Here is a 12,472-nt window from a genome sequence, read left to right on the forward strand (position 1 = left end):
TAAAAAGTAAAACATATATCAGGAAATCAATTTAACAGACATATATGAATTGTGTGTTTTGAGGTTCTATCCAGTTTATAGGTTTGCTGTCAGGGTAGAATAGAAACTTCAGAGGTATTCAAAAAAGCAGACATGTGGAGGCAGTTTTCTTATTTTAAGAGCCACTGTGTTTAACCAAATTCAAGGGATTAACATTTTTTAACTATGATCCTCCTGGACTTTAAAAAAAATACAAGCAAAAGTGAAATGCACTGTGTGTGTTGTTCAGTCACAGTCAGTTCATGAAGAATTTAAAATACAGAACTGTTCTGCTTATATCAGTACAACTTAGAACATATGTAGAATTTTAAAAATGCCTTCTGTTCCAACTACATACTTTGAAATGACTGTTATTTGGAGCTGATGTTTATCCATATTTATTTCCCTCATAATAAAGATATAGGCTTGTCACAAAGATATCGGTGTTGCTTATGTGAGTCCCAGTACTTCAGTTGGGTCTACCCAGGTGAACCCTGGTGCTTGCATGGGACCCCATTAAAGTCATTGGAGCTCTACATGGGTGCAAGGTTCTGCCTTTGTGGATACAGTTACAGGACTTGGGAGTACACTAACTGTTTTGGCATAGGCTAGCAGTTGTTAATAAAGTTCTAATCAATTTAACTCTCATACAGTAAAGTGGTGTTGTATGCTCTCAGTTTATACTTGTTTAACCAGAAATACTGCAGTATTTACTAATCCCCCCTTTAAATTTCGTCATTTCCCTTCATCATACTTTTCAGTAATATTTTTCAAAATACATATATTGTAGTGATTCTTACCAACACTGTCAAGTTCTTTAACAGGAAAAAAACATGCAAAAATATCACTTCTCAAAATGTTTTAACTACTGAAGTTTAAATAGTGTTTTCCTGTTATTAACACTAACAAATCATTTGTATTTGTTTTATAAAGCTTTTTACTTTTTTTTATTATATAGATAAGAGAGAAGATGCCTTCAACACAAAAGCCAATGCGCTATGGACACACAGAAGGCCACACAGATGTCTGCTTTGATGACATTGGAAGGTAAATTATTGAAATTAGGGCTTATTTCAGTAGTTCATATGTCTGCAAGCAATGCCATTGATACTGCAAAACTAGAGGGGGCGAGGGAAGAGTGATGAGAATGTTCATGGGCCTGGCAAAACTCATATGAAGAGATGTTGAAAAGATTGAGATTGTTCATCTTAGAAAGGAGTTGAGTAATAAAGGAATAATAAAAGTGTATTAAAATAATGAACAGTATAGAGAAGGTAGATCAAGAGCTTCTGCTCTCCATGTCTCATAGCATGAGAACAAGGGGACATTCAATGAAGTTGAAAGGTGGGAAATTAAAAAACGATAAATAGAAATACTTTTTCACAAATGTGCAATTAAACTATGGAACTCACTGCCACAGGAAGTCATTGAGGCCAAGATCTTAAAAAGGTTCAAAAAGTTATTGGATATTTTTATACTTTTATCATTATTAATTAGGATAGCTCCCGATATTCATATCAAGAATATCTGGAGTTGTCCTAATTAATGATGATACACATTTTGGAAGGGATATTAAACCTGATGCTTCAGGCTTTAAACCAATCTCTGAATCTTAGAGGTCAAGATGAGATATAATGTGAAGGACAGATTATCTCACATCTGCCATGGTTCTTACATCTTTCTATAAAACATCTAGTATTGACCATTGCCAGAGACAGGATGCTGGACTAGATGGACTTTGGGTCTGACCCAGTGTGGCAATTTCTATGTTCCCGTGACTTTCCTGAAAGTTGGTTGTAAGGCCTTTACATTCTGATGCCTCAATCATGCAATGACTTGCACATTAAATTAACTTTACACCCATGAGTAGTCCCATAGGTTGAAGTAGAAATGGGGCAGTGCGAGGAAAAGTGTTATGTGCATATAGACATGGGAAATCCAAAATGTATCTGCATAGATCCAGCTATTGGCTTGCTATCTTTCAGCGTACTCTTTGGTATAGATCTTGGACTATGTTATTGAAGTTGAAGTTAAAAGAATATAAATCAAACGGTCTCCATTAACTTGAATCTACAACTGAGGTCATTTGAAAGACTATTATTGTCTTCAGTGGGCTTTGGATCAGACCCTATGTGAAGATTTAGCCAGGTAACTTTAATCTTCCCAACAAAAAAAATTGTTCACTTAGAGTTGGGGTTTCTTAAGTGTGTTTATCACAAGTCAAATGCTAAAAAACAAGGAAATCATAAAGTAAGATGGCAGGCACCCCGTACACAATTGCAGCCTACAAGCATTGGCCCACTACCTTTATCACGCTCCACTCCACTAGCACTCTTTCTAACATGCTCAATAGCTGCTCTGCAATGTTGTCGCTCTCAGCAGGCACACATCAAAGAACTGAAAATTGCACAGAAACACACAACCTTAGCTCCTACATTCCAGTGCTACGTTATTTAATTATAATTGTAAGAGTACAAGTGTACCATCCAGTTGCAGGGAAAAGAATGCAAAGTTTGGTCACATACTCAATTTCTTACTGTATTAAAAAATGCAAACTTCTGTATATTAACATGACTTTAAAATAATCAGCTCAACTATACAGTACACACAACTAAACAAAAGCATACATACACATTTTATACATATACATATCGGTACTAATTATATAACAAAGTAACAAACAGGTCAGGCTAAAGGTGGTGAGAAATAGGCTATGTTTACACTTAAAACATTACAGCAGTTCAGCTACTGTGCTGCAACTGCACCACTGTAGTGTTGAGTGTAGGCACTCAATACAGCAACGGGTGGGGTTCTCCCATTGCTGTAGTTAATCCACCTCAGTGACAGGCAGTAGCTAGATCAAAGGAAGAATTCTTCTGTCAGTCTAGCACTGTCTACACCATGGGTTGGGTTGGCATAGCTACATCTCTGAGGTGTAGATTTTTCACAACCGTGAGAGACATAGCTATGCTGAGGTCTACTAAAGGTGTAGTGAAGTGGTTCTCAAACTTTTCTACTGGTGACCCCTTTCACTTAACAAGCCTCTGAGTGCGACCCCCCCTTATAAATTAAAAACACCTTTTTATATATTTAATACCATTATAAGTGTTGGAGGCAAAGCGGGGTTTAGGATGGAGGCTGACAGCTCGGGACCCCGCATGTAATAACCTCGCGACCCCTGAGGGGTCCCGACCCCCAGTTTGAGAACCCCTGGTGTAGTATGATAATGCTGCTGAATTGAAACTGAGCCCTGGTCTATACTACAGAGTTAAATCGATGCAAGGCAGCTTACATCAACCTACCTATGTAAGTGTCTACACTAAAATTTTGCTCCCACCGATGTAACTCACCTGCTACACCGACTTAATAATTCCATCTCCATGAGAGGTGTAGAATCAATGTTGATGTAGGTAGGTTGATGCAGTGTCAGTGTAGACAGTGCGTTGCTTACATTGACTGTCATTGGCTTTCAGAAGCCATCCTGCAATGCCCACAGTGAGGAGTTCAATTGGTGCAAGCACTCCTGGTGAGGGACGTGCACCACCAACACATGGAGCAAAGTGTAGACATGTACAAGCGATATAATTACTGCGGCGACTGTATGCCAATGTAAGTTAGGTCAACTTAATTTTGTAGCATAGACGTGGTCTGTGTGTGTTAAAAGAGGGTATTAGGGTCAGAATGGTATGGGGATTGATCTACCAACAAAGAACCAAAACCACAAAAGGACAAAATACAAAAAATGATTGACCGAAGTTATAAAACCTTTCCATTACTTACAAATGTCTTAGTCTGAGCCAAGTACACTAAGAGGAGGCTGAAGTGTTGCTGATAAAATGGAATCCTGAAATCATTCCTGTCTTTCTAGCATTTAAAATTGGAGATTCAGATTTCTGCTCCCAATCTCTGTTTGTGAAGAAGGTTGTGTAACAATTTGTTGCATCAAAGTTGTAGAAGTGAAATTATGAAAGACAGGAGAGTTGAATTCAGAATCTTGACAGTTTTTAAAAGGCCTGCCCTTCTTTACAGCCATCTCAGCTTCAATCAAGTGTGTTTAGCACATTTGGATTAGGTCAAAACTTTGTGACAGGATAGGGGGCAGATTTTCAGAGGCAGGAAGGGCAGTTGGGTGCCCAACTTATAGTGAAAGTCAGTGCAAGTTGGGCTCCTAACTTTCCTTTGTGCTGTTGAAAATTTCCTTCTAGATGCTGAAAAATGAATTGGCTGGTTAGTGTCTGAGTATCTAAGGACAGATACAAAAGAGGGATAGGCTTACCTAGTTAGTAGACTTATACTCAAATATTGTGTTATACTAGCAGAATTGCAAGTTTTTCATGTTGTGTAATATGAGTGTCTTTCTCATATTATTTGAAGAATAAATACACTTATAAAATGTTTCATTTAATAAAAATGTGAATTTTTAAACATTTCCCCCCATATTTTGGGCTGAGGAAAATCATAATAACCCTACTATAAACAAATGTTAATAATGATATTATTTTCTTAACAGCTGTATTGTAACTTGTGGCAGTGATGGAGATGTTAGGATTTGGGAAAACCTGGATGATGATGATCCTAAGTCCATTAATGTGGGAGAAAAAGCATATTCATTTGCTTTAAAGGTATTAGTATAATATTTCCTATGAAATGTGGAACACGGGTGCTGATATATACCTTGATCCTGCAAAATCTTCCTCATGTTCTTAACTGTATGCATGTGAACTCAACGGGACTGCTGATGTGCATAAAGTTAAGCATGTATTGGAAATATTTGCAGGACTGGAGCTAGAATGGTATTGGATTTAGCAAACTTGATTTAATGTTATGCATATAACTCATTGCATATCTTACATAACATAGCTTTCAACAAATACAGTAGTCTAACTTTTTTTCTTAATGTTGTCACGGACACATCTTACATGAGATTAAAAGGATCTGTTTTAATCATACAATCATAGAAATGTAGGGCTGGAAGGGACCTTGAGAGATCAACAGCTGCAGCCCCCTGCACCAAGTAAACCTAGACCATCCTGACAGGTGTTTGTTTAACCTGTTCTTAAAATCCTGCAGTGATGGGGATTCCACAACCTCCGTTGGAAGCCTATTCCTGAGCTTAACTACCCTTATAATTAGAAAGTTTCTCCTAATATCTAACCTAAATCTTTCTTGCTTCAGATTAAGCCCATTACTACTTGTCCTACCTTTAATGGGCATGAACAATTGATCCCCTTCCTCTTTGTAACAGCCCTTAACATATCAGGTTCCCCCCTCAATCTTCTTTTTTCAAGACTAAGCATGCCCAGCTTTTTTAATGTTTTCTCATAGGTCAGGTTTTATTAACCTCTAATCATTTTTGTTGCTATCCTCTGGACTCTCTCCAATTTGTCCACATCTTTCTTAAAGTGTGGTGCCCAGAACTGGACACACTACTCCAGCTGAGGCCTCACTTGTGCTGAATAGAACAATTACTTCCTGTATTTTACATACGACACTCATGTGAATGCACCCCAGAATATTAGCCTTTTTTGCAACTGCATCACATTGTTGACTCATGCAAATTGTGATCCACAATAACTCCCAGATCCTTTTCAGCAGTGCAGTACTACCACCTAGCCAGTTATTTCCCATTTTGTAGTTGTGCATTTTATTTTTCTCTCCTAAGTGAAGTGTTTTGTGCTTGTCTTTATTGAATTTCATCTTGTTGATTTCAGACCAATTCTCTAATTTGTCAAGGTCATTTTGGATTCTAATCCTGTCCTCTAGTGTGTTCCTTCCAGCTTGGTGTCATCTGCAAATTTTATAAGCATCCTCTCCATTCCATTATCCAAGTCATTAATGAAAATATTGAATAATACTAGACCCTGCACTGACCTCTGCAGGACCCCACTAGATACACCTTCCCAGTTTGATAGTGGACCATTGATAACTACTCTTTGATTTGGTCTTTCCACCAGTTGTGCACCCATCTTATAGTAATTTCATCTAGAGCACGTTTCCTTAGTTTGCTTATGAGAATATTATATGGAACTGTATCATAAGTCTTACTGAAATCAAGATATATCATGTCTACTGCTTCCCCCCATCCACTAGGCCACTAAGATTGTCAAAGAAGGAAATTAGGTTGGTTTGGAATGATTTGTTTTTGACAAATCCATGTGGCTATGCTTTATAACCCTATTATTCTCCAAGTGCTTACAAATCGATTGTTTAATAATTTGTTCCAGTATGTCTCCAGGTGTCAAAGTTAGGCTGACTAATCTATAATTCTCTGGGTCCACTTTGTTCCCATTTTTAAAGATAGGTATTATGTTTTCCCTTCTCCAGTCCTGTAGGACTTCACCCATCATTCATGAGTTGTCAAAGATAATTGCTAATGGTTCCAAGATTGCTTCAACTAATTCCCCAATTACCCTAGGATGAATTTAATCAGGCCCTGCCGACTTGAATACATTTAACTTACCTAAATATTCTTTAACCTGTTCTTTCCCTATTTTGGCTTGCATTCCTTCCCCCTTGTATATATATTAATTGTGAGTATCTGGTAACCATTAAACTTTTTAGTGAAGACTAAAGCAAATAGGCATTAAACAGCTCAGCCTTCTTGATGTTGTCACTTATTAGCTCTCCTTCCCTGCTAAGTAGAGGACCTACGTTTTCCTTTGTCTTTCTTTTGCTCCTTTTAAAGAACCTCTCTTTATTGCCTTTTATGTCCCTGGCTAGGTGTAACTCATTTTGTGCCTTAGACTTTCTGATTTTGTCCCCACATGCTTGTGCTATACTTTTGTACCCCTCCTTAGCAATTCATCCATGTTTCCACTTTTTGTAGCATTCCTTTTTGATTTTCAGGTAATTAAAGAACTCCTGATGGAGCCATATTGGTGTCTTACTATTCTTCCTATCTTTCCTTTGCCTTAGAATAGTTTGCAGTTGTGCCTTGCACAAACTGCAAAAGTGACTGCACTCCACCAATGTGTTTAGGTGAAGGTATTAAAGCCATTAAAAATTGATCAATTTACTTTAAATATCATTTTACCCCCATATCTACTGACATCTGTTCCCAAAAGAGAGATTAATGTTGAATCACTAGAAACATCTAATTGGTTGAACATGTCTGTCTGGTTTATAGTTTAGATAAATCATTCAAGAACTTTAAAATGCTTTAGAGCAGGGGTAGGCAACCTATGGCACAAGTTGATTTTCAGTGGCACTCATACTGCCCGGGTCCTGGCCACCAGTCTGGGGGGCTCTGCATTTTAATTTAATTTTTAAATGAAACTTCTTAAACATTTTAAAAACCTTATTTACTTTACATACAACAATAGTTTAGTTATATATTATAGACTTATAGAAAGAGACCTTCTAAAAACGTTAAAATTTATTACTGGCACGCGAAACCTTAAATTAGAGTGAATAAATGAAGACTCGGCACACCACTTCTGAAAGGTTGCTGACCCCTGCTTTAGAGTATATTGATTTGACAATTTATTCCTTACCCCATTCAGTGGGGTAAAGAACTACAGAAGTTTTCCTCATGCTGAGTTTCTCTAATGTACATATCTATCACTTCTTCACATCAGGATATTCTGACTTCATGATTTTAAACTCTCTTAGAGAAACTGAAACAGAAAATTATTTTTATTTTTAATATACAGTGTAATTTAATTATGATGCTCAGACTTTGTAGTGGTCATTTGGCTATATGGATCAAAAATTACATTCCAGAAGTCATTTCCTAGTGGTGCCCTTGCTAATCATTGGGTGTCTGGCTTTAAAGATTTTTGGGTATCCAAAAGATGGTTCTCTGACCTTTTCAAAGGTAAGAAAGAAATTGAATCTTGAATTCTTCTTCCACTGCAAATAATAGTAGTTTGTGGGAGTGCTGATTAGAACCTATTCTAGTAATCTAACTGATCTGCTCTAGCATAAAGTGCCTAATATAACTTGCTGTATCCATTATGAAGGAAGTTCATATTTTTATAAATATGAATGGAATGATTATTTGGATATGGTAATTAAAATAAGGATGACTTACATCACTTATAACAGGTGTCAACTGTACATCATTAATGCATCTTTTGAAAACTTCACATATTTGTCTTGAGAATTTTCATAGTAATTCCTTTGTCTGAAGCTATTCTTATGCTACATTAAAATGTATTACATAAATACTTTGGTTTTTGTTTGGTTTTTGTATAAAATCTGAAATGTCCTCTCATTTTACAGCATCTTTTGAAAATGAGAGAATTATCCCAGGAGTTTGTAATTAATCTTCAAATAGAAAACAGTTTTTGTGGCATACAAGTTTGCAGTGATAGCAGATTTATTTAAAAAAAAAAAGCATGTATCAAATTTTGGTAACTTTTTTGGGGGAATGAGTAAGCAATTATTGATATGTGTGTACTTAAAAAAATGACTACATTTGAATATATAAGCAAAAACTCAATGTTATCAAGACAAATTTACTAAAACAGGAAAATTTTGAGGAATACTGATTCTATTTTTTTGGATTAAATAGCCCACTGCTTTCAAAGATGTGTGTCTGAGTTTGTTAGCATGAGTTTCAAAAACATTTTTCAAGACTTAACTCCAGTAATTTTGTCTTAAAAATTAGATTTAATTCTTAATTCACTCATAAATAATTTATCTTTAAGGAAAAAAGGTTTTTAATTTGAAGTAGGTCTGAGTCAGTTAAGTACAGTCTGATTGATATCTCTTAACACACATTAGATTATCTAGTCTGAGTGTTGCTGCATATATAATTTTTGTAATATTTATATTTGTGAACATAAACTTTATGTAACTCTGCTTTTGGAGAGAAATATGCATGGCAGCTGTAATTATGTATTTTATATAGTCTATATCTTAAATTATTTGTTGAACCTGCTGCCCCACATACGTGAAGAGGGATGATACATTTTCACCTTAACAATAGATTTTTTCTATAAACATAAAAGATTGCCGTAAAATTTGCCATGTCACTTGACTATATATATTCATTTGGAATTCTGAATAGGGAATATTGGAAAGATTAATGTTGTGATCTTCTGGTTTGTATTTCTGCAAACTGGCCATTTGTTAAACTATGGCTGACAAACCATCAAGCTTTCCTTAATGGCATTTAGTCCGTGAAATTTGGGACAAGGGCGCCCTCTCATGATCATGTGGCACATAAAAACTAAATACAGGCAGTTCTCGACTTTACGACGTGCGAGTTACGACGAACGGCACTTACAACGTTTATAAATTGTCATCGTGTTTCGACTTTACGACGCTCGATCAGACGTTCCTATGGGAAATTCGAGTTAAGACATTTTCAAATTGACATGATTTTCAGGAGCCAATTGTGTCGTAAGTCCGAGGACTGCCTGTATATTTTGATTACATTTTTTTCCTTTGGGAAGTGAGCTTTTTTTTCTCTATCAAAACCCTGAGAATTCCTCCTTGTTTTCCTGCTTCATACTCTCCACAGTTAAGGCCTCATAATCCCCTTTTTCCAGGTGTAGAGGATTGAATGGATCTCTTTAGAGCTCATTAGTGCCATTCCTTGACTCTCACGCTCACTATTTTAGTAAAGACACAAGGCTCTAAGCAGGGCCATCTTTACCCATACGCAAAGCATGCAGCTGCGTAGGGCACCAAATTTCCTGGTGCCCTGCGCAGCTGCGTTCTGCTTCAGCCCCTGCTGCGGCTGTTCCCCATGGCCTCCACCCCTGCTCCTTCCCTGCCCTGCTCCAGACCCGCCTCTTCCCGCCCCTGCCCAGCCCCACCCCCACTCTCCTGAGCTCTGCAGCAGCCAGCATGGCCGGGCCTGCACTCCCGGCGGTGGGAAGTGCAGACCCGGCCCCAGCCGTGCCGCTGATGGGTGCTGGGGGGTGGTTCCCCACTGTCCCCCAAGTTCTCCCCCCCCCCCGCGGAGGTCTGGGGCCCGCTCCTTGCCTGCACCCCTCCCCCGGAGGCCTGGCCTCCCCCCCCACCCGCGGGGGGGCTGCAGGGGGCCCTAGAATAGCTAGGGACAACCCTGGGTCTAAGGCCCTGATCCTGCAAAGACCTATTCACATGCCTAACTATGCACTGTGAGAAGTCCCATTGAAGCCAGTGGGGCTGCTCACAGAGCAATATTTAAGCATGTGAATACATCTTTACAGGATTGGGGCCTAAAGGAGTAACTTGTTTAAATAGCTTAAGGCAGTGGTTCTCAACCTTTCCAGACTACTGTATGCCTTTCAGAACTCTGATTTGTTTTCACCTCACTTAAAAACTACGTGCTTACAATATCAGACATAAAAAATACAAAAGTGTCACAGCATACTGTTATTGAAAAATTGCTTCCTTTCTCATTTGTCTATATGAAATTTTAGTTTGTACTGACTTCGCTAGTGCTTTTTATGTAGCCTGTTGTAAAACTAGGTAAATGTCTAGAGTTGATGTACCCCCAGAAGACCTCTGCGTACCCCCAGGGGTATGTGTACCCCTGGTTGAGAACCACTGGTTTAAGGAAGATAGTTAAGTAATATTATCAAATTAAAAAAATTGAAGTGTGGAGGGTTGTACTTGTTAATTGAAAAATGTCTCCTTGGTTTCTGTTAATTTCTTGTCGGTGGGGGCGGGAGAGGGAAGAGGAAGAAATATAGCTGGAAGGAACATTTCCCAGCTGCTGCTCCTTTTTAAAACCAGAAGCTCTTGTGGAACTACTCAAGATTATATATGGAAAGATCACTGGCTTTCTGTTCCTTGGACTAAAATATTTTTCTTTAACCCACCAATTCCAGAGTTTATTTGTTTCATTTGTAGAATGGAAGACTGGTTACTGCAGTATCTAACAATACTGTCCAGATTCATACATTCCCCGAAGGAGCTCCTGATGGCATCCTGACTCGTTTCACCACAAATGCAAACCATGTTGTCTTTAACAGGGATGGTACTAAAATTGCTGCTGGATCCAGGTAATTTGATCTTGATGCAGGACAAGCCAATAGTCACACTAAATTTGGAACATTAGCAACTTCCTGGGATGTGACTTTTGTTCACAATGCCATCTAATTAATCTGCATTTTGTGAAGATTTTACAATGCCTCAAAAGGTCTTCATAGACGAAAACGGTCAAATGGAGGAGGCCATTAAGAAAAACTTCTATGGGCGAGGTTGGGGCCACATAAATAACTGCCCCATAAGAACATAAGAAAGGCCGTACCGGGTCAGACCAAAGGTCCATCTAGCCCAGTATCCTGTCTACCGACAGTGGCCAATGCCAGGTGCCCCAGAGGGAGTGAACCTAACAGGCAATGATCAAGTGATCTCTCTCCTGCCATCCATCTCCACCCTCTGACAGACAGGCTGCTCAGGCCCCCACCCAGGGCAGGTGGAGCGTCCGCTGCGGCTCCACACAGCTGCCAGTGCGGCTCTTCCCGACTGGGATCCGGAGGAGCGGGGTTTACCTCAGAGCCTCAGTCTGCCCCTGGTGTAGAGCCCTGCAAATCTGTGGATATCTGCGGATATCCGCAGATAATTTTTGTTGCTCGCGGATCAGATGTGGATACACATTTGGACTGTTTCAAAGGCTCACCTGATCTATTTGGAAATATTTATGTAGTTTGTTTAAAAGGTAAATTTCGTCAACTGTTCTGTTTTAAAGTTGCAGGTCATGTTATAAAGATACTAAAATGAGTAATAATATGGATATGAATGAATACAATTTATACACTTCTTACTATGGCTATTTTTTGTGTTAGACTAAAATATTCAGGGCTTGTCTACATAGCGTGGCAAAGCACTCCACTGGGGTGTGATCTGAAGAGCTCTGTAACGTTGTGCTCTAACTGCCCTGTGTATACCTTGCTAGAGTGCTCTAGGGGTACCTAGTTTGCGAAAACAGGGATTACTTTGTCCCCTTTAATGCAAACTAGGTACCTTTTAGAGTGTACCAGCAGGGTCTATGGTGGGCAGCTAGAGTCAACACCGGGGTGACCAACCTGAGCCTGAGAAGGAGCCAGAATTTACTAATGTACATTGCCAAAGAGCCACAGTAATATGTCAGCAGCCCCCCATCAGCTCCCCTACCCCGCTCCCAGCGCCTCCCTCCCGCCCACCGGCAGCCCCGACGATCAGTGGCTCCTCTCCATCCCCCCACCTCCCAATCAGCTGTTTCGTTGCATGCTGGAGGCTCTGGGAGGAAGAGGAAGGAGCGAGGGCACTGCAGGCTCAGGGGAGGGGGCAGGAAGGGGTGGAGTGGGGGCAGGGCCTGTGGCAGAGCCCGGGGTTGAGCAGTGAGCACCCCCCGGCACATTGGGAAGTTGGCACCTGTAGCTCCAGCCCCGGAGTCGGTGCCTATACAAGGAGCCACATAGTAACTTCTGGAGAGTCGCACGTGGCTCTGGAGCCACAGGTTGGTCACCCCTGCCTTAGAGCCAGGGCCGGCTCTAGGATTTTTGCCGCCCAAAGCAAAAACAATTTTGGC

General features: G+C 39.6%; 1 protein-coding gene across 1 annotated transcript in view; it reads left to right on the forward strand.

Annotated features, from left to right (window-relative positions):
- Positions 1 to 981: 981 nt before the first annotated feature.
- WDHD1 (WD repeat and HMG-box DNA binding protein 1) overlaps positions 982 to 12,472 on the forward strand; it is a 44,803-nt gene continuing 33,312 nt past the window's right edge. Inside the window, exons 1-3 of the mRNA XM_026654255.2 lie at positions 982 to 1,065; positions 4,529 to 4,640; positions 10,810 to 10,961. Coding sequence (XP_026510040.1) covers positions 989 to 1,065; positions 4,529 to 4,640; positions 10,810 to 10,961 — 341 coding nt within the window. The 5' untranslated portion in view covers positions 982 to 988. The remainder of the gene's footprint in view (positions 1,066 to 4,528; positions 4,641 to 10,809; positions 10,962 to 12,472) is intronic.

This window comes from Terrapene carolina, unplaced genomic scaffold, assembly GCF_002925995.2.
Source record: "Terrapene carolina triunguis isolate 2854851 unplaced genomic scaffold, T_m_triunguis-2.0 Scaffold189, whole genome shotgun sequence".
NCBI lineage: Eukaryota > Metazoa > Chordata > Testudines > Emydidae > Terrapene > Terrapene triunguis.